This window comes from Trichosurus vulpecula, chromosome 6 (genome assembly GCF_011100635.1).
Source record: "Trichosurus vulpecula isolate mTriVul1 chromosome 6, mTriVul1.pri, whole genome shotgun sequence".
NCBI lineage: Eukaryota > Metazoa > Chordata > Mammalia > Diprotodontia > Phalangeridae > Trichosurus > Trichosurus vulpecula.
In genome coordinates, this window is record NC_050578.1 from 30892523 (window position 1) to 30915646 (window position 23124).

At 38.9% G+C, this 23124-nt stretch overlaps 1 protein-coding gene across 5 annotated transcripts in view; it reads right to left on the reverse strand.

Moving 5' to 3' along the window:
- SORBS2 (sorbin and SH3 domain containing 2) overlaps positions 1-23124 on the reverse strand; it is a 288776-nt gene that overhangs the window by 47775 nt on the left and 217877 nt on the right. For 3 of the 5 annotated variants that reach the window (XM_036764815.1, XM_036764816.1, XM_036764813.1), the window contains 2 exons: positions 15408-15457; positions 14096-14283 (listed from right to left, as the gene is read on the reverse strand). In XM_036764815.1, the coding sequence (XP_036620710.1) occupies positions 14096-14283; positions 15408-15457 (238 nt within the window). Of the gene's footprint in view, positions 1-10022; positions 11610-14095; positions 14284-15407; positions 15458-23124 lie in introns of all 5 variants that reach the window. The other 2 variants (XM_036764812.1, XM_036764814.1) reach the window with 1 other exon arrangement.

The window sequence follows — 23124 nt, forward strand, 5'->3', positions numbered from 1 at the left end:
TCTTCATCCTTTGGGCCTAGTTCTGCAAGAATATGGGCATGGAGGAGAATGAATTTGTCTCTATTTCAATATCCAAACTATTTATATGTCTAAATAAAACAGAAGATAACAGATAACTTGGCATCAAACTATACTAAGAGGAGCCTTTGTGGCAAGGGAACAGTTATAATCACCTCAAACGGATCATGGGGCAACTATGTGATAAAGTGTAGAGAGTGCCAGACCTGCTTGGAATCAGGAAGAGCTGAGTTTGAATGTGGCCTCAACACTTGCTAGCTGTGTGGCCATGGGCAAGTCACTCAATTCCTATTTGCTCCTCCTCTGTAAAATGGCGACACACTGGAGAAAGAAAGGGCAAACTGCTCCAGTATCTTTGCTAAGAAAACCCCCATGGACAAAAGTCCAGAGAGCCATGTAGAGTTGGACACGAGTGAACAACCGCAAGGGGATCATAAACCTTCTTGGCAGGGTAGGCTACCTCCAGCACGGTCAGAGAGTGAGAGTTACAGGGGAACGGCTCCATCTCCTCATTCTGCCTGATTATTCTCATGGCCTTGGTTTTGGGAATTGAGGCTATACTGGAGGAAGAAAAGAGTGTCGAGGTCACCACACAACGGCACAAAAACTGTGAGAGCTGGGAGAGGTGGTAAATGCTCCTGACCTGCTGAAATGAAGGATACTCTTGATGTCTGTATCTTCCCTGAATCTATGCAAACTTTTCTAAAGCATTTTGAATGAATGCATCTCCTATGCCCTTAACACATTCTACTCTGGCATCATACTAACTTGTATCCCTGCCATATTGTCTTCCTTTCCCACCCTATTTGATTGTAGGCTCCTTGAATGCAAGGGCTGTGGTATTATATACATCTTTGTATCTCTAGCACCTGATATGGTGCCCTGCACTGAAATGGACTGAACAGCATCTCCCATATGGAAAACTGAATTATCATACCACACACATACATACATACATGTATATACACATACAAACACACACGTATATGTGTATGTATATAAATGTAGGCATATCTATGCATATATGTGTGTATACACAATATGTATGTATATGTATTATGTATGCATGTATATATACACAAACTATACACATCTGTGTATATACATATGTATATATTATTATTGTTGTTCAGTTGTGTCCAACTCTTCCAAGACCCTACTGGGGGTTTCTTGGCAGAGATACTGCAGTAGTTTGCCATTTCCTTCTCCGCTTCATTCTACAGATGGGGAACTGAGGCAAACAGGCCTAAGTGATTTGCCCAGGGTTACAAGCTAGTAAGTATCTGAGGCTGGATATGAACTCAGGTCTTCCTGATTGCAGGCCCAGCATTCTATCCTCTAAGCCACTAGCTCGCCACCAATGAGTGTGTATGTCGTGTATGTGTATATATGTATGTGTATATATGTGTGTGTATACATACACAGACACGCACATCATTTACTTGGGACCACAGGATTTATCTATGCTATATATAATGCATTTATATCTGCCTTCATAAATGATTCAAAACTTCCAGTGAAATAATGAGTGTTCTCACTTTATGATGACTAATTCTGTTTGTAATTTAGAATGATGCAAATAAAATTAATTCTTGATTATCTGCATGTGAACCATGCATTGATGATATGGATTACCATCCATATGTTGCAAATTTTTACTCCCCAGTTAACATCCCCCTAAAACCTTACAATACAAAAGTCTACATTTCTATAGCAATTTTAAAGCTTTTCAAATATAAAATCCTCTGGTTTTTAAAACCTTTCAGAGGCTGGTCCCTTCCTACCCTTCCAGTCTTCTTATGTCTTACTCTCCTGAGACCCAGTGAACATGACCTTTCTGCTGTCCCTCACACATGACAGTCCGTCTCTAGACACCAAGCATTTTCACTGGCTGTCCCCTCGGCTTGGAGCATTCTCCTACCTCATCTCTGCCTCCTGGCTTCCTTGCCTTCCTTCAAGCCTCAGATAAATTTCTGCTATCTGTAAAAAGTCTTTCCCAGTCCTCCATCATCTTAGGGTCCTTTATCTGACACTACCCCGAATTTATCATGTATATATCTTGTTTGCGTCCGGTTGTTTTTTGCCTTTCTTTGTATTCCCAGTGTTTAGTGCAGTGCCTGACACATAGTAGGTCCTTTTAAAATACTAGCTGATTGACCATTACTTTAAGAATCTGTGATTTCATTGTTATGGGCATTCCCTTCACCCTTCAGGCAGATTGTAACACCTCAACAACTCAGTAAACGGTAGCTTAGGGTTGCTATGACTGAACAATTCATCACTCGTACATGATGTATAGCCTCTGAGACACCAGGGTCAACTCTGCCCCATGATGAGGCACCAGAAAGAAACTTTTTATGGAAGCTGGTTTGTGAACCAAGAATGGGAGCTAATTTTAGATTAAATGAAATATAATGAGGAAAACAAATCTGCTGGGAAAATTCCCAAGTATTCTTTCCAATGCCTTCTAGACCCCCTAAAAAAACTCACAAATCGTTTTCTCTTTTGGATTGTCTCCATTAACTATTCCTTCTCCACCCTAATGACCGAGACAACAAATCCTTTCTCTTTTCCACACTACCTTTAATTACTTTAATTACTTTAATTCCTTTAATTACTTCTTTTCCTGTTCAAGATTGCCCTTGTTCCATTAAGCCTGACTTCACACACATAAAAAAAAATTCAGAGTAGACACATTGTCTAATGGACCCTACATACCACACAGGATGACCCCCAAACTCTGTACCTTGCTAAAATACAGCTTTCTTGACTTAAAAAAGTCCTTACTTAAGACTCATCCTTAATTAATGTCCAGGTTGAACGCACTTCAGCTCTACCTTGTCTTCATCTCTATTTTGTTTTTCTTGACTTGAGGGCCTGAATTTTAGATTTGTGCATCTGCTTATTCCAATAAAAAAAATCCATTTCATATAGAAGTTCTTTTAAAAACAGAAGTGAAATACACAGAAGGACATCAAAACAGCCTGAGTTTTTTATTCCCATTGACCTTAAAAAATACATCAGGCAGTACTCCTACTATAACTGGTCTGTTTGTGGCGTCACTTTAAAGGAATAGTGCGCCTCTGGAAATGGTGAAAGCTCTTTTTAATGAGATTCAAACAGGGATGCATTTGAATCTGTAGAGGAATGTGCAAAGAAGAAACAAGAAACAGAAGTGGGAACTTTGGACTAACCTAAAGATAGATCCACAATACTTTATACAGGATTCTTCCTTCGTGATGAAGAAACTTTAACAACAACCTGACCCTCTCTAATTGCTACTTAATAATGGCACTGAATATTCCCAAGTCACTTACTGAACATTTTATAAAAGATATGTAATTTCCAATATAAAGGAAAACTAAATCAAAAGAGAATATTTTTCTCCTTAATATTCTGGTATACCATCCTCTGGGTTGCTGTTAACAAAGTCCCTTTCTATTTCATGCCTTCTACCTCTTGGATAACTGAAATAGGGCTTTTCTCTGAAGACACCCCATCACTTATGACCCTCTCCAGGGCTGGCGACTCATTTTCTCACACTGTTGACCTCAGTGGTCCAGAAGTTAGCACATTCCTTGTTGCCCTTCTTCTCTCACTATTAGACAATTCTCTCGCCCTTCTTTTAGAGTTAACACTATGACTATACCACCCTCCCTCAATCCTTGTCACTGCTATCTGTTGACCTTCAGCTCACTCTTCTACCTTACTCAATGTATTTCCACCTTATGCCCTGACTTTCAGCTGTGGTCTCCTCAGTTTCTACTGATGACCCCTTTACCATCTAGTCAGTTCATCATTCTTCATTTCCCATAATTTCCATCTCCATTCTGCCTTAGAATGGAGCTGTTCACACTTCAGAATTCTCCAGAATTCAGTATTTCCTGATAGTGTTTCACCTCCCAAATGTTTAACTCTTAAAAAATCTGCTTTTCTCCATAATATCCTGCCTTCCATGGCTCTCAGCTTTGTTTCCCTGAACTAATTCTTCACTTTCAACTTTGACCTCTGGTTCAGTTTCTCAATGTCAGTTTTTTTTTTTTCGCAGTCCATTATACCTGCTTTGGTTTCATTTCCTTCCCTTTGTAGTCTTGACCCAATAGCTAGCCATACCGCTTAAGTCTAGAACTCCTCACTGCCTTTTCTTTTGTTGTCCTTGCTCTGCTAATTTTTTTTCTTCCACCATCTACCTTCTGCAGATTGATTCCCAAGTCACCAAGTACTTTTGCAGAAAGTCACAACGCTCTTCTGACTCTATGACCATCTAACCTCAAACTAGGCCCACAGAACTGCATGAAAACCCTTTAAAAAAATAGATGCTGGGGCAGCTAGGTGGTGCAGTGAGTAGAGCACTGGCCCTGGAGTCAGGAGGACCTGAATTCAAATCTGGCCTCAGACATTTGATACACTTACTAGCCGTGTAACCTTGGGCAAATCACTTAACCCCAATTGCCCGGCAAAAAAAAAAAACAAAAACAAAAACAAAAACAAATTCCAATCATAGGAAATCCAAACATTCTTCTCTTCTCAAGTCCCTCAACCAATCTCTACCTACCTCTCTCTATATGATCCTGACTCCTACAACACTAAGAAGATTAAGGTCATTCAGCTAATATCACCTCCCTTCGTCCACACCCCCAAAACTGTTTCGTCTTATTCTGTCCAGTCTCAGACGGTGAGAAGCCTTCCTCCTAGTTCTTTACTCGTGCCCCTCATCCTATTTCCTCCCATCTCCTCTGCAATCACCTGTCATTTTGCAATTTCTCCTCTACTGCTTCTTTCTGCCTACAAGCACATTCATATTTCCCCTAATATTAAAAAAAACCCCAGAACTCAAAATTTCCATTGATCCTGCTACTTCCTTTCAGTCTATGCCCTTCCTCTGCACTCGTCTGTCAAACTCCTCCTACAAAGAGTAATATATCATCTCCACCTTATTAACTACTTCTCAATTCTTTGCAATTTGAGTTCCATTTCCATTACTAAATCCTAAAACATTTCCTTTCAAGTTCGCCAATGGCCTCTTAACGACCAAAGAGCAATGCTATTATTTTTTTGGTCAGCATTTGTTCTCCTTGATGTTCCTAAAGCATTTGAAACTGTTCTCTACCCCCTTCCTTCTAGCTATTCTCTCATGGTTCTCCTGTTTCTTTCAATGTTCTTTCTCAGTTCCCTTTTCTTATTCCTTTTTCTGTATCTTCTTCCTAATCACAGGTATCCCAAGACTCCCTATTCTTGGTCTTCTCTCCCTCTCTCACAGTCGTCCATTTTAATTATTTCAACTATTACCTTTATGGAGATACGGAGCCTCCAAAATCTGTGTGCCTGGCCTCAGCCTGCTCCCTGAGCTTCGGTCCTGCACTGATGATGACAACTACAACAATGACAGTGACAACTGCTGCTACCTATTTCCACTGGGATGTCCTAAGACCACCTAAAACTAAACACGTCCCAAATTGGATTCATCATTTTCTTCCCTAAACTTGTCCTCTTCCCAACTTACTTATTTATGATGATGACACGATTATCCTTCCAACTACCCAAGTTTGAAAACTTGCAGCCGTCTTAGACCCTTTCATTTCACCATTCACTGACCTTCAATTGTTAGTTATTGATTCTAAATCTGCAACTTCCCTTAAGATCCATCTGTTCTGGGGCGGAGCCAAGATGGCGGCTGGAAAGCGGGGACTTGCGTGAGGTCCCCCCCAGGTCCCTCCAAACACCTATGAAAATGGCTCTGAACAAATTCTAGAACTGCAGAACCCACGAAATAGCAGAGGGAAGCAGGGCTCCAGCCCAGGACAGCCGGGATGGTCACTCGGTAAGGTCTATCGCACGGACCTGGGAGTGGGAGCTGGGAGTGGAGCAGAGCCCAGCAGAGCAAAGTCCAGCATGACCTGCGCCTGGGCCAACCAGACCAGGAGCAGTTTGGAACAGACTCTAGCGCCCTGAATAAGTGAGCTGTGGCAGTTACCAGACCTTTCAACCCATAAACACCAAAGACAACAGAGAAGGTTAGTGGGAAAAACTGCGGGGGACAGAGTGAATGGAGTTTGCAGTTTGGTCACTGCCCCGGGGGGGCAGCAGAGAAGGTGCACCTACAGAACTACAGCTGTAGTTGCTTCCAGCCCCAGGCCCACCTGGTGGGAGGAATTAAGTGGGGGATCTGAGCGGGAGTGCAGAGCCAGCTTAGATCTGAGTCTGGTCCAGGTTGGCGGTTCTTGGGGGAGGAGTAGCGCTGGCGCGGCAGAGCTTGCTGTATAGAAACAGTTCTGAAAACAACAGCACAGCCCCTCAAGCTTGGGACAAAGTACTCTCTACAAGCAATCATATGCTGACAAAAAACTCAAGGGTCAAGTAAGTTGGCTGGGAACATGGCCAGGCAGCAAAAACCCACTCAGATTCAGACTCAGACTTTGGAATCTTTCTTTGGTGACAAAGAAGACCAAAACATACAGCCAGAAGAAGTCAACAAAGTCAAAGAGCCTACATCAAAACCTCCAAGAAAAACATGAACTGGTCTCAGGCCATGGAAGAGCTCAAAAAGGATTTGGAAAAGCAAGTTAGAGAAGCAGAGGAAAAATTGGGAAGAGAAATGAGAAGGATGTGAGAAAACTATGAAAAACAAGTCAATGACTTTCTAAAGGAGACCCCCAAAAATACTGAAGTAAATAACACCTTAAAAAATAGACTAACTCAAATGGGAAAGAGCTCCAAAAGGCCAATGAGGAGAAGAATGTCTTGAAAGGCAGAATTAGCCAAATGGAAAGGGAGATCCAAAAGACCACTGAAGAAAATACTACCTTAAAAATTAGATTGGAGCAAGTGGAAGCTAGTAATTTTATGAGAAATTAAGACATTATAAAACAAAACCAAAGGAATGAAAAAGTGGAAGACAATGTGAAATATCTCACTGGAAAAACCACTGGCCTGGAAAATAGATCCAGGAGAGATAATTTAAAAATTATTGGACTACCTGAAAGCCATGATCAAAAAAAGAGCCTAGATATCATCTTTCAAGAAATTATCAAGGAGAACTGCCCTAATATTCTAGAGCCAGAGGGTAAAACAGAAATTGAAAGAATCCACAGATCGCCTCCTCAAATAGATCCCCAAAAGAAAACTCCTAGGAATATTGTTGCCAAATTCCAGAGCTCCCAGATCAAGGAGAAAATAGTGCAAGCAGCCAGAAAGAAACAATTTGAGTATTGTGGAAACACAATCAGGATAACACAAGATCTAGCAGCTTCTACATTAAGGGATCAAAGGGCTGGGAATATGATATTCCAGAGCTCAATGGAGCTAGGATTAAAACCAAGAATCACCTACCCAGCAAAACTGAGTATCATGTGACAAGGCAAAATATGGATTTTCAATAAAATAGAGGACTTTCAAGCTTTCTCAGTGAAAAGACCAGAGCTGAATAGAAAATCTGACTTTCAAACACAAGAATCAAGAGAAGCATGAAAAGGTAAACAATAAAGAGAAACAATAAGGGACTTACTAAAGTTGAACTGTTTTGTTTACATTCCTACATGGAAAGATGATGTGTATAATTCATGAGACCTTTCTCAGTATTAGGGTACTTGAAGGGAATGTACATATATAGAGAGACAGAGGGCACAGGGTGAGTTGAATATGAAGGGATGATATCTAAGAAAATAAAATTAAATTAAGGGATGAGAGAGGAATATAATGAGGGAGAAAGGGTGAGGCAGAATGGGGTAAATTATCTTGCATAAAAGTGGCAAGAAAAAGCTGTTCATTGGAAGGGAAGAGGGGGCAGGTGAGGGGAAATGAGTGAATCTTGCTCTCATCAGATTTGACCTGAGGAGGGAATACCATACACACTCAATTGGGTATCTTACCCCACAGGAAAGGAGGAGGAAGGGGATAAAAAATGGGGGATGATAGAAGGGAGGGCAGATAGGGGGAGGAGGTAATCAAAAGCAAACATTTCCGAAAAGGGACAGGGTCAAGGGAGAAAACTGAATAAAGGGGGATAGGATAGGAAGGACCAAAATATAGTTAGTCTAGCACAACATGAGTATTGTGGAAGGGTTTTACATAATGATACACATGTGGCCTATGTTGAATTGTTTGCCTTCTTAGGGAGGGTGGGTGGGGATGGAAGAGGGGAGAGAATTTGGAACTCAAAAGTTTTAAAAACCGATGTTCAAAAAAAACCCAGTTTTTGCATGCAGCGAGGAAATAAGATATACAGGCATAGAAATCTATCTTGCCCTATAAGATGGGGGGGAGTGGGGTAACAGAAGAGAGGGCTGACTGGGGAAAGGGGCTTGGAGTGGGGGGGAGGTTAGAAATGGGGAGAAAATTTGTAATTCAAACTCTTGTGAAAATCAATGCTGAAAACTAAAAATATTAAATAAATAAACAAATGATAAAAAAAAAAGGAAATGAAAAGACCAAAAAAAGAATGTAAGTTGCAAGAAAATTGACAACCTTCATTGGTAAAGGGAGTTGCCTCATCTGGCAATTTTCTTTACCAATCAAGTCACAGGTCCCATCCCTATCTCTGTCTTATCTAACTTTGTATCCCACCTCACAGTGACTTGGAAAGTGCTCTACATATGGGAATCACTAGTAAATATTAAAAAAAAAAAAGATCCATCCCTTCCTTTCACTTTCATATCATATTTGTCCATTAGAATGTAAGTTCCTTGATGGCAAGGACTTTCTTTTAGTCTGTATTTGTATCACTGGCACAGTGCCTGGCATACAGTGAGCATTTAAATCCTTCCCACCTTCCTTTCTCCCTCCCTCCCTTCCTTTCCTTCTGTACTTTTGCCATCATTCTTCCTGCCCTTATAATTTCTAAGATGAATTACTATAATCATCTCTTTATTGGCCTCCCTGCTTCCATTCTCTTCTTTCTCCACATACATCCTTTATACTGATTTCCAAATAATTTCCCTAACGTATAAAACAGACCTGTTTTATACTGTTTTCGTATGTTATAATGTTTTCACTGCTCAAAAACCACCAAAAGTCTACCAGAAAAAGAAATACAAACATCATTTTAACATTCAAAGCCCTTCACAATCTGTCTTCAAGGTGACTTTCAAGCTTCATTTCATACTACTCCCCTTTGAACAATTTTCATTCCACCAAATAAGATTAGTAGTCAATCGTTGATTTCATCCTGCCTTGTCCAAGCTCCATGCATTGACATGGACTGTTCCTTATGCCTATAACAGGCTCCCTTAACATCTTCACCCAGTGAAATCCTCTTCCTCATTTAAACTCAACTGCAATGTCCCTTTCTCTCCTCATTCCCCAAACTAGACTATTCCCTTTTCCATCTCCCCTTCCTCGCCATTGTCCTTTCCTGTACTTCTCACTTTCTAGCATGACTACCTGTTATTCAGTATAATATCTGCATATATTCTAACATGCATTTACATATAAAATAGCTGTTTGTATTCATACCTTATCCTCATACTATATTTATGCTCCATAAAAGCTGGGCTTCTCATTTTTTATCTTACTCTACCTAGCGCTGATAGTTTAATATTTTTTGCTGTTGTACTAAATGGATTGTATTGATAATAAAATCCTTTGATAGTCCCTGACTTTCCAGACTCTCAAAGACTGTTATTTAAATAAATCATTCCTCTGTGGCAATATTCTTTTAAATTTGGCAAAAGATTTTCTTGTACTTGCTGAATGGCAATTCCCAAATTGCCACACTCCTAACAGTGGGCTCTGTGATGGGCTTTGCTTCAAAGATGGAATTACTACGTTTGCCTGCCTTGACACTTACTTTTAGCAATACACATAAAGGTCCAAAATGACAGACAAATGTCAGGTGTTCAATGAATGAGTCGTCTTCCCACAAGCTTCAGCTTGTCATCATTTTTTCCCCCATGGATGGTTATCAGTAGTTAGAATGAATGAAATGGAAAGAAGAAACAGAAAGTGACAGAACTAAAAGGTAGCTGCCTCAATCACAAGACAAGATAAAAAAAGGAAAAAAAATCCACCTTGGAAACACAGGGCACTATCATTGTCCTGGTGGTTGTTGTTAGTTGTATCCATGTCTTGAAAAGAGGCACTAGGAGGTAATCGTCCACAATCATTCTGGTAGGGTAGATAATGGGCAGCACCATCTTGAGGCAGGGGAGGAAAAGGCTGGTGCATGGGACTCTTTCTCAGAGCCTTAAGTGATGAATTCCTTTCGGGAATGTCTGGAAGCAGCTCATTGATAAGTCTGTGTAATATGCTATTGTCAGGCAAACTTCCCCTTCTCTTTTCAGCTTTAATTTGATCACATATATCCTTGAGGGCGGAGTCCAGAGCATCAAACACAGATGATTTGGATTTTGTCTTTTCAGTCTGTTTTTTGGGAGCAGCACTTTTTTTCCTCCGGAAAGGCACCGGGCTTACTAGGAAGGCTAACTTAGAGAGGCCAGAGTCTATTTCCTGTCGCCTAGAATCTTCAGCATTCTCCTGCTTTGCCCTTTCATGTTTCAACATGGTGGTAAATCGTGTGTAAGAGGCAGGGCATCGTCCCTTGCAGGAGCTGATGAGGTGCCGGTGGTGGTGGTGATGGTGGTGGTGGTGATGGTGGTGATGATTGGAGCCATAGAAACTCTCCGAGGATGTAAAGGAAAAATGATCAAAGTCACTCTCACTGCAGAAGGATGAGCCTTCTACATGAACAAAGTCACTGACATCAGAGACCATTCCATCTTGGTCACTGTCTGAGAACTCCATATGAGATCGTGGTGGTTCATCACTGGTCACTTCAATGTGAATTGGCACCAGGGTTCTAGGCTTATAGCTTTGAGCGTTAACCTGATTGACATGTCTCCCTTGGTTTTCTTCCTCCAATAATGATTCAATGGAAAACCGGCGCTTTGGACACAATCCATTCTGAGGCAGTTCTAAGGTAACAGCAGACAACATTTCATCCCCCAGATTTGGCATGGACTTTGACTTTTGAATTAGCTTCTCAAATTCAGAAATGCGTGTGGGCACCATGTCCCTTGGCACTTCCTCGGTTGAGGACTGGCTCCACCCACGCAGCATGCCCTTGTGTTGTTCCTTTTCATACTGTAATATCCTGGACTTTACAGAACAAATCACCTCTGACTTCATCAACTCTTTGCGGTTAATGCGGTGCATTTTCCTGTACATTTTCAAGAACCCAGGGGCATCATGTGCTGACTTATGCCGGATTCTCGACCTGCCATTAGTACGGTTCTCAGGGATATATGGGGAGGCCCATGTCAGTGGGCAGCTGTCTTTGGAGTCCTCCTCACATAACAGAGAGCCCAGACTTTCTGACTTGGTCTGTGGGTCAGGGAAACCATCGTGGTCCTCATTTAGAAGATCATCACAGCTGCGGGACTTCAGTTTGGGTGAAACTGCTTCTTCTGTGCTGCTCCAGATCTCGGCATTTTGCCGTGTCATCTGCCAACCATTCTTGAAGTTGATGGTGCGCTTTGAATCATTTGGCACATCCAAATGCTGCCTGTATGTGCTGCAGTAATCTAACTCACTTGAGTTGTGGTGGTTGTGCCCTGAATAATTGTAAAGGGATGGACATGCTTTGCTAATATCCCCACCTTTTAATCCAAAGAGCAGCCCGGCAGAAGAGAAAGATTTCCGGCAGTTAACAGGTTCCCAAAGAGAAGAGATTGGGTCAGTAAGTATCAGAAAGCAAAGAACAAAGCAAGCAGTTAGTGTAGTTAAAGCTAGAAAACAGTACATAGATAGTTTAAGCAAGATAGTTTAAGTTAGTGTAGTTAAACCTAGAGACTACATACAGATAGTTTACGTGCTAATCATAACAAGCTAAAGAACTGTTATTAATTAGCCTTCTCATCTATTAAAATGTATTCAACAAAATTAACAAAACAGTAAAAAAAGAATCAGTGACTGTTAAATCAATTCCATCTATGGTAATGAAAAATTAAAGTCTGTCTCTTTTCCTAAATGCATTATGTGAAAAACATCAGTGTCTATTAAACTGAGAGCAGGGCAAGGCAATTATATGAAAGATTGACAGTCTGTATAAAAGACTGCAGGTCTGTAAACTTGAATTTATACCAGCAGATTAAGCAGTTATGAGTAACTGGTATTAACCATTATTATGACCCATTTTAATATAAAGCCAAATGTTAGAAAGTTAACATTCAAAAACAGTAGCATGCACTTAATAGGCTTAGGAAGATATGGGATTGAATCTAGCTTGTAATTGAAAACTAAGGAGAGTTAAATATTACTTAAAATTCAACTCAAAGAATTTGGAATTGTCCTCTTTAGGATCAATCACATTGACGAAGGACAGGGTATAGCAACAAATTATAAGATAATGTGTCCAAGTAATTTCCCAGTAACTGTGAAACAAATACCCCTGGATTTGGGTGTGAATTCAAGCTTTGCAACTTAACTGCCTATGTGACTGCACAAGTTCTACAACTGTTTCTTCCTCTGCAAAAAAAAAAAAAATGCTGTCTGCTAATTGTTACTTTGTTGACTTTTGTCTTCCTGAGCATGGTAGCATCACTTGCCTCTAGTGATACATATGACAAATTTATATCTCTTAGAGAAAAAATTTATTTCTTTATAACCTTGAGGGAATGAACCAAAAGTAGCCTGGTTTTTGGATATGGTGGTCTAAGATGTAACCTTGGAGATTTGATATGACTGGGTCGTGTTGGCTATAGCTAAGACAAATGTCAATATGTATTGAGAATTTTCTTCATGTTGTATGAAGGTTTACCAAATGAGGGGATGTCGGATCTAGACTTGACTATGTATGCAAAAGAAGCTAATACACAGTGATGATCAAATTGTACTTTATACTTTTGTATGATCCTAGTATCTGTTGGTCAATACTGTTCATAAGCAAATACATGTGACTTAGACTTTAAAAAAAACAGCTTTCAAGGTCTGTTTCAGCTGTAGAATTATGATCCTCAGCGCTGTTGGCTGGTGATTCCCAGTTCTCTTAGGAGGACCATGCCTAGGAGTTACTTGGACTACTACCACAACGGCTCATCGTCGTCCTCCAACTAAAAAACCAGGGGTTGATATTTACCGTGTAGCAGAATCCACCTCTGTTTTTCTTACAACCATTTTGGCTAGGGCTTATTCAGCCCTTCACATTCATATTCATATTCCTTCACAAGTGTGAAAAACCTCTACCTTTCTGATTTAGCCCTGGGGATCTAGACTAAGTTACAGAGCCTCAACCTCTGTACTGCTCTCCAGTGCTAAAATCCCATCACAGCAGTAAATTGGGTATTTAGGGAGGTCTTTTCACTGCTCTATTTCCCTGGGGACTATTTCAGTAATGGTAGCAATAACAGACAAAATGGTCTCCTAGTGACTTGAAAGAATGAATGTATCTCCCTGGATGCAAAGTTTGCTGAGATTACAGGGAGAGAGTTGGGAACCAGAGAAAATGTGAACACTGAGACTGAATTTTGAAACTGAGCATTTTTAAAAGCAGGATATTTATCAAAAATTTGATGCCATCTTTAAAAACATGCCACTGTGTATTTGCAACAAGTAGATCAACTTCAAGGATTTCAACTAATTGTTTTAAAACCTTCTAGTAGGTTGCCCTAGATTTTATAATTACCAAAAATTTGAAAATTTGAGAGGATTTGTGCCTGGTAGTAATTTTAGGGAGGCTTCCACTCTTATTTCCCAACTATACATAAGGATAATCTTAGAAATTATAGGAATCTTCAAAAATGTTTCCAAAAAATGGGAATACAACATTATTTTATTAATAGACCATTAATAAATCACACAGTACTTTGAGCTTGTTCATTAAATAGATATGATAGTCTTAAAATGTTTAATAGACATTATGCAGGCAGGAAAATCCCTTTCAATAGTTGATGTTTTATCAGCAGGAAATAACCTAGATAAGAAGCCTCTTCTTCTTTTAAAACTTAACACAAGACATTTCATTCTCAAGGTTGTATTTGATTAGCTACAGAGACAAAAGCCATCACCACTTCGGTACTTATTTTCACCAAGAACTATGCAGTGAAATCAGCAAATAATGTAGTTTGCCAAAGAATTGTTCTCTTACCTTTTGCTCTTGATGGGGAAGAAGGAGAAGAGCCAGTGAATGATTTTGTAAGGGTAGTGCTTGGACCTGGGAGATCTGCTTGGGTTGGGCTGACTCTGTTTGCATTCTGATCACCCACACTTCGGGGATGACCCACTGCAGGCTCACTCTTCCTCCTTTTTCTGTAGTCACCAGCTATACTTGCAGAGCTAAGAGAAAAGACCAAAAAAAGGGGGTGGGGGGAGAATCACATCCAGTTCAAAATGAGCACTTTTTGAAAACCTGAAGCTAATATGCTGGCCTTATGTATAGGTCAAATAGGTAGTTATCTAAAAGTCTAAGTAATAATCCCACCTCCAAGTTTGAAATCCTAACTCTTAAGCAATTTATTCATTTGTGTTAAACATTTCCCTCTCTCTGTGATCTTATTTTAAAATGGGAAGACTCTTGGTATTTCTTAGTAGTGCATTAAATCAAACACTTTGATGTGAATGAGTTATCAAAACATGTCTTTCCTTGACTGGAAAGACCCCTTATCCTAACCTGGGAGAATAGGATAGAGCAGAGGGAAAATGAAGGGGAAAATCAAAAAGGATGACCAATTTTGCCTGTACCATGATTTTGTTTAGGGAAGTCAAGATATTAATTCTAGCTTTTGAAGGAACTAAACTTAGTCCTAAGGACCAAGGCTACATTACTGTAATCCCCAAATATCCATGTGAAAACCTAAATGACCAATAATTTATCCAGCAGGGCATTGCAATGGAAATGATGCTGAATTTAAAGACAGAAGAGCTGAATTCAAATGTCAGTTCTCTTATTTGCTACCCATGAGACCTTGGGCAAGTCTCTTAATATCATTGGGTCTCTGTCTCCTTATCTTTAAAACGAAGAGATTGCATTGGAGGACACCTACTATAATGATAGTGGACGATGGCTCACTTTGACTATCTGGGCCTCATTTTTACCAATTTTAAAATGACTACTTTCCATAGTATGAACAGACTATTAATTATTATATATTTATAGGGGGCAGATGTTTCCAAATAAGTGACTAAAGATTTTTATTGGAAATGTTACTCCCAGCAATGGAGATCTGGATCTTGGTTCTTCTGAGTACAGAAGGAGGTTAGAAAGCAGGTCCTCATTTTTTCTCAGAAGATCCATTACCACGCCAACGAAATGCAGAATCTTGCCATGAGTTCAAGCGATTCAAATATGACCAAGACGGGGGTGGAAGAGGAGATGTCCCCTTCTAATTACTCTTTTAAGTGCTCAAGAAAGAAAGAAAAACTATGTTGAATGTGTCACTGCAAAGGCAATTACTTCTTACCTAGCGGGCCTTTCCAGGCTTCGGTCTAAGGAGGTCTGATACAAAGAGGCCTGTAAAAACAGAATGATTTCTATGAAGCTTACGAAATGAAAAAACTACATTAGCTTTTCTGAGTTCACGAAATAAATTTTATTGAAAAGGAAATTATCAAAATCATGGAACAAAAAAAGAAAATATTCACCTTAATTATAAAAATGTACCTTCCTAAAGGGAAGTCACGTGTTTAAAAATAAAGGCTTATACTATTTTATCACCATATATTTTCCCTTTGTAAGTCTTGTGTTTGTAATGCACAGTTTAACTCAATAATCCACAATGTAGTCACTGTTTGAAAAATAGAAACCTGACAACATTTAAAAAGCAATCTCTCATCTAGTCAAGAATATTACTCTAATTTATTGACAAAATCCTGTCTATTCGCTGAATAAAGGAGGAGATACGGTGAGAAATCATTTAGACATCTGCAGTCATCATTCAGCTCTTGCAGAAGGTCTTTTTTTTGGCCAAGGTCTAAAGATTGTTTTCCTTTGGAAACTCAAAAAGGCAGAATGCAGAGAACAATAAAACACATTTAACTTTTCAACATGCACATCGAAACAGAACCATAATTTCTTAGGTATTTTACACAATCATGAAGTTGTAATGGATCTCAGATGATACGTAGTCCAACTAGTATCAGAAAAAAAAAATCCCCAATATAACATACCTGACAAGTGGCCACCCATCCACTCTCTGAAGACCTCCAACAAGGGAAAACCCTCTCAGGGCATGTCCTTCCACTTTAAGGCAGCTCTAATTGTTAGGAAGTTGTCCCTGACATTGGGCCTAAACTTACCACTTTGCAGCTACCAATCATTGATCCCAGTCTGCTTCTGGAGCCAAAGAGAACAAATCTAATTCTCTTCTATATGACATCCTTTCGAATACTTAAAGATTGCTCTCGTGTTACCCCTGAGGCTTTTCTTCTCTAAAGGCTAAATCACCCTAGCTCCTCCAACCGTCAGATGGCATATACTCAAGGCCCCTTCATCATGCTTGTTGCCTGCCTCTGGATGCTTTACGGTTTATCAATGTCCCTCCTGAATTATAGCCCTCAGATCTGTATACAATACCTCTGCTACGGTCTAACCAGGGCAGAGAACAGAGTGACAATCACCAACCAAGATGTCATTAGCATTTTCGTCTGTCACTTCACATATCCCCCATCTCCCACCTTCCCAAAACCACAGAAAATTCCATTTCCCCAGATACGGGAGACAGAAATAATAATTCGTATTGATACAGAATTTGTAACCCTCCTTTTAGACATGAGTTCCATAGTTAACTTTGAGACCGGAGCTAATGCGCAGCAAAACAGACTTATCTGAATTCCGTCTTTTAATTTTTTCACCTGTCCACTTTACAGCATAGTAACTGATTATCAGTATAATTTCCAAACGATAGGCAGCAAGAGAGTCTGGATAATATATTCCTAGGTAACCGTGTGAACGATACTTCAAAAATGTTCAAGTTGTTCAAAAACTTGTTTCAGTTGTGTTGAACTATTTATAACCCTTATTTGGGTTGGGTTTTTTTTTTTTTTTTTGGCAAAGATACTGGAGCAGTTTGCCATTTCCTTCTCCGGCTCATTTTATAGAGGAGGAAACTAAGGCAAATAGTGTTAAGTGACTTAACCAGGGTCACACAGTAAATGTCTGACGCCAGATTTGAACTCAAGAAAATGAGTCTTCCTGACTCCAAATCTGGCACTCTTTTAACTGTGCCACCTAGCTGCCCATCAAAAGTTATGCTATGTAATCAGAGAAAAAAATTAAGTTTGAAATCAATACGATCTTAGCCTTTTTCTTTTTTGTGCATCATGTTCTTAATTATAGATAAGTATACTATTGTACCTTGAAAAGCAATGACTAAAGAATTTTCTTATCAGTTAAAATGACCTATGTTAAATTAACATCATGGAACGTTAGAGATTAAAATATCTTTAGAGATCAGCCATTTTATAGATGAGGAAGCTAAGATCCGGAGAAATCAATAGTTAAGTTAATGAGGTATCAGTTCTAGAACTAAAACTTGGGTCCTCTGAGTCCCAGGAAGTGTTCTTTCTACTATATCACACTAACACATTTTATCATAGCAATATATTCAGCAGAAAATAATTGAACCGTGTTTCTATCAAAAAAAATATATAATCCAAACTGTCCCTAGATTTTTAATTTTAATTTGTAAATTTTAATTGCAATTTGTAAATTTGTAAATTGAAATTAACACACCTCCAACACCATGTTTTTTCCTTGATCACCACATTCATGTACAAAATTGGATTCCTTCATGAACAGCATGAGAAATCCCACATACAGGAATAAAGACTTGTCTATATAGGTTAATTGAATCTCATATAACTGTATAAGAAGTAAATCTTGATAAACCACAAGTCCAGATGATTAAAAATAAATCATGCCACCCAAGTCTAGCCAGAGAGGTAATAGGCTGAAAATCCAGGATGACACATACATTTTTGGGCATGGCCGATTTAGGGATTTGTGTGGCTAGACTATGCATGTTTGTTATGAAAGATTTTATTTTGTTGTACAATTGGGGAAATATAGTGAGATAGAGATGATTAATTCTTGTAAAGATAAATACGTAAAATATTAAAAACATTAGCCAAGTTTGAAAAAAGAAATAAATCCTGACAGGAGACAAACAAGAGGAGTCACTAATTTGCAATGGAAACAACAGAGCATTTCCTTTTTGCCAAGACAAAAGTATTCTCAGAAAATTTTGGTCCATAGTTTAATAAGTTTAAATATTCTTCTCAATTTAATAAACTTTTTCAGTTAGCCTGAAAGAGTAGAAAATTAGCAATATGAATATGGAAATCACCAAACACATGTCTTTTAATATCAGACCTACTTTACAAAACATGAGCTCAACTGATTTGGAAGGGCCTGTAGAGAAAATATTATTTAACTCCTTTTTAGAAATGAAGAAATTTAGGCTGAGAGCAGTTGAATCAGGATGATATAGACAGTAATACTAGAGCCAATATTCAAACCCAGATCTTCTTACCTCAAAACCAGTCTTGTTTCAACTTCACCAAGATATTAGATAGAAGGCTTGCTAATGAGAAGAAATAACGCACTGAATTTCTAGTGTGGGATCGCTCTACCAGCTGCTAATATAATCTCCCTAGGTAGTTGCATAGGTCCCATAGGGTCCCATGTGCTGGAGTCCCATAGCTAGCAAGCATCAGAAGTTGGATTTGAACCTAGGTCTTCTTGATCCTAAAACCAGTCAGTCTACCCAACAGGACATGTTGCTTCTGTGAATGCCAAACATAACCTCATGCCTGTCCTAGCTAACAGAATAATAGGTATTTTATATTTAACATTATTAGTTATCATCTTGACTTACCCAACCACAAACCTTGACTGACAAAGAAAAGCTTTACCCTCAGACCATTCCTGAAATACCTCAAACTATCTGTGATTTCTGAAGGGTCAAGTCAGACCCATCAGCCTGAGAGATAAAGAACATTCTCCTGAGGCTAGTAGAACACAGGCAGCATTCTTAAGGATATAACATCACATGAGAAGGAAGTTACATCTCATTGCTGCACATGGGATAATCTCATGCAAAAATGCAATGAATTAGCCAGAATTAAGCTGCCACTTCTCCAGAAGCAAACTGAATCGAGTTCATCAAGACCAGAAATGCTGTGAACAACAGTTATTGCATGGAAATGGTAGAGTTTTCATCATACCCTGCCAATGGATTCCTCAAGTACTTTTATTTAATGCAAGTCAGGAGGAAGGGAGGGAATGTAAGGGGGAACGTAGGAAGGGAGGGGGAGAAGGAAGGGATGGAGGAAAGAAGCATTTATATAGTCCCTATTCTATGCCAGGCATTGTGATAAGGGCTTTACAAATATTATCTCTTGGAATCCTTGAAACAACCTTGAGAGATAATTGCTAATATTTATCTCCATTTTATAGTTGAGGAAACTGAGAGGGATATGGGTTACATGACTTGTCCAGGATCATGCAACTAGTGTCTGAAGCCAGATATGAACTCATGTCTTTCTAAATCCAGGCACAGTGCTCTGTCCACTGCTCCAAACTGCTTTATTTTAAGTTAAAAGAATTCAAGAATGATAAACCAGAAATTAACCTGAGATAAAATGTGGGTACCAGATTGGGGGTGCGGGGATGGGATGCATAGCTTATGGATTTCGTTCTGAGATTCTCTCTTAACATCTAGTACTTAGAGATGGTCATTTTGATAAATCTTCGAAACCTTGGGTAGCTTGTGTATTTTTTGGAAGGTCTCTACACTTTTGCTTTGGACCTAGTACCCAGAAACAATGTGAACAGTATATTATTTATCAATAATTGGTACGGCATTGTATTCCATGATAAGTTTCAATCTTTGCCATAGAATTTTGGACCTCCATATTTTATTAGAAAAACTTTGTTTTTCTTAAATTATTGATGGAATCAAGGAACAGACAGTATAAGATACTGGCCAGGGGGATAGAAGCTTTGGACTCAGGAATACAGGTTCAAGTTCTTCTGGACAGCTGTGGTACCATGTGCAAGTCATTTGACTGTAAGCTATAGGCAAATTGAAACTGCATCATAAGAAGTTTCCATCAGGCGTTTCCCTATGCCAATGGAATCATAGCTTTGGACAAGAGAGAAAAAAAGCATATCAAAAAATTTTCCTGAAGACGAAATAGGAGATTATTTTGCCTTTAGCAGAGTCCCTTAAAATATCTTCTTTTCAGGTATCATCACCAGGACAGAAATATGTACATGTACAGGCTCATGTGTAATTAATAGGTTTTTATTATTCTTAAGTCCAACAACTATGACCCTTAGTGGTGCTTACAGACACAGAAATGTATATCAGATCATTATATTTGTATTTGATTCTCATAGAATATAGGCTCTTTCTTCCATTGGGGGAAGAAAAAAATTGAATAGTATAGCACAGTTGGGTATAAATGATCTGAATTATAAGTGCATCCTTTGTAACCACACCCACTTTCTTAATCATTTAGTGACGAATAAAATTATGTAAATATTGGCCAGTCCAGGTGCTGCAATCTTCATTAATGGCAAAGGGCCTAATAATTGAAGGGACCTCATGGGTCATCCACATTAATCGGTGTCTACCAATGGCCTTAAAAATAAAACAAAACAAATTTCTAAAAAGTTGTCCATTCTTTTTGCCTTTACTTCTTCAATGGACTCCCTTCAAATCTTCTGCAATCTGCCTTCTGACCTCATTAATCAACTGAAACTACTCTCTCCAAAGTTATCAATGCTCCTTTTTAAAAATGATCATCTTGTTTTCTTGATCCTCATCCTCTCTACTTCATAACACTGTTGACCACCCTCTTTTCTCTGGGTTTTCATGATGCTACCCCCTCCTGGTTTTCCTCCTACATCCTTGATAGCTCCTTCTCAGTCTCTTTTGATGACTTGTCAATGACATTACATGCCCTAATTGTGGGTGTCCCTCTAAGGCTCTGCTCTGTACCCTATTTTCTCCTCTCTTTGCATATTCTCCCTTTGTGCCTTATCAACTCTAATGGGTTTAAAAATTCCCTCACTGTGCAAATTACTCACAAATTTATTTATCCAACTTTAGTCACCCCCTTCAGCTTCCCTTCTGCATCACCAACTGCCTCCTGGACAATAAAAACTAGATGTCTAGCAGGTATCTCAAACTCATCACGTCTAAACCAGAATTTATTATCTTTCCCCTCAGAAATCCATTTTTTTTCCTACTAGACTTCCCTCTTTCTTTAGAAGATATCACCATTCTTCTGGTTTTTCAGGTTTATAACTTAGGTACTGTTCTCCACTCCTCACTTTCCCTCACCCCAATTCTTCAATTAGTTGCTAAATCTTTCTGTTCCTACTTCCATGGTGTTTCCCATATTTGATCCTTTCTCTTTACTCACATAACCACCATATTAGTTCAGCTCCCCATCACCTGTTATATGGACTACCACAGTAGCCTCCTAATTGATTTCTCTGCCTCAAGTCCCTCCCCTGTTCCAATCTACCTTCTAAGCAGCTACCAAAGTAATTTTCTTTCAGTGCAATCCTCTACTCAATAAATTCCATTGGCTGCCTATTGCCAATAGGATAAAATGTGAATTGTCCTCTTTGCCTTTTAAAATTCTTTGCAGTCTTACTCCAACCCTCTCTTTCCAAACTCACTATATATTCCCCTATCTACACTCTATGGCCCAGTCAAACTTGCCTTCTCTCTGTTCTTCATACAAGGCTCTCCATTTTTCTACTCTGTACTTTGGTCATTTCCCATGCCTAGAATTCAGTCCCCTGCCTTACCTCCACTCTAGCAAGGCTCAGCTCAAGCATTGCCTGCTACATGAGGCCTTTCTTAATCCTCCCAGATTCTAGTGCCCTACACTCTAACTACCCTTTTATCTATTTTGATTTATCCTATATATGTACATTTTGTTTTTCCCATTAGAATATAATATTTTTGAATAAAGATTCTCATTTTTTTTTTATTTATGCTCCCAGCTGCTAGCATACTTCATGGTACATGGTATACTCTTAACAAAAGCTTGCTGATTAATTGATGACTTAATCATGGAAACCTGAATCTAAGAACCACTGTCATAATAACTTAAGTAGGATCCTTGGAGGGCATTTAGATGCCCCATGACTGATTTTTTTTCTGGATTTCTTTTTATCATGCTGCTTTATGGACCCACTGTGGTGACTGAGTTGATGGAATGTTGTAAATGGAAAGATGCTTTTCATGATGTCACCTTTGTAAAAAAAAAAAAGTTGAAGCCATAAGTACTGCAAACTCTAGGATTTAGAAGCAACTTTAGAGAAAAACTAATCCAAACCATATCTGAACAGGAATCCATACTATAGTATCCCATGCAAACTGTCCAGCTTATACTTCAAAAATTCCAATGAGAGGGAATTTATTCATTCCATCTCACTTGGGGATAAATTCTTATTGTTAGAAAGTTTCCTCTTCTATTGAGCCTAAATTTGCGTTGTCTGCAACCTGCTCCATGTTCCTGTGTTATCAGACCAAGTAGAGAATGTCTAATACTTCTTCCAAACAATAGCAATTCATGCTTTTTTTTTTTTTACCAATTTAAAAATGTTGGAAGAAAAATTTTTAATTTTTTAAATTTTATTTTTTTCCAAGGAACAAAAATCTATACTCTCTATCCCATTTCCTCCTCTTGTTGAAAAAGAAAGAAAATTTCTTTACATTCTTAAAAATAGCTATTCTCATTTTTCCTTCCCCAAGTATTCTCTTCTATGTGCTAAGACTTACTATACTAGTTCCTTCTACCTATCATCTTATGATGTAGTCTCCAGTGCCCTTACCATGCTGATTGCCATCTTGTTGATACACTAAGGTTTATCGGTGTCCTTCCTAAAAAAAGTGTGCCCAGGACTGAACAGAATTCTCCAGGTATCATCTGACTATAACAAGACTATAACATTCTTTGAACTGAACACTTTGCACCTTAATAGGACCACATTAGATTTTTTTTTTGGCTGTCATCTATCCATAGTATTGATTAACACTTCTATCCACTAAAGCCCTTTAGGTCTATTGTCCCCCTCTCCAACATAATGAATTCTCCTGAAAATAATATTGCAGGGCATAAAGCAGTGACAAAAAGCTGGCCATTGAGAAATGA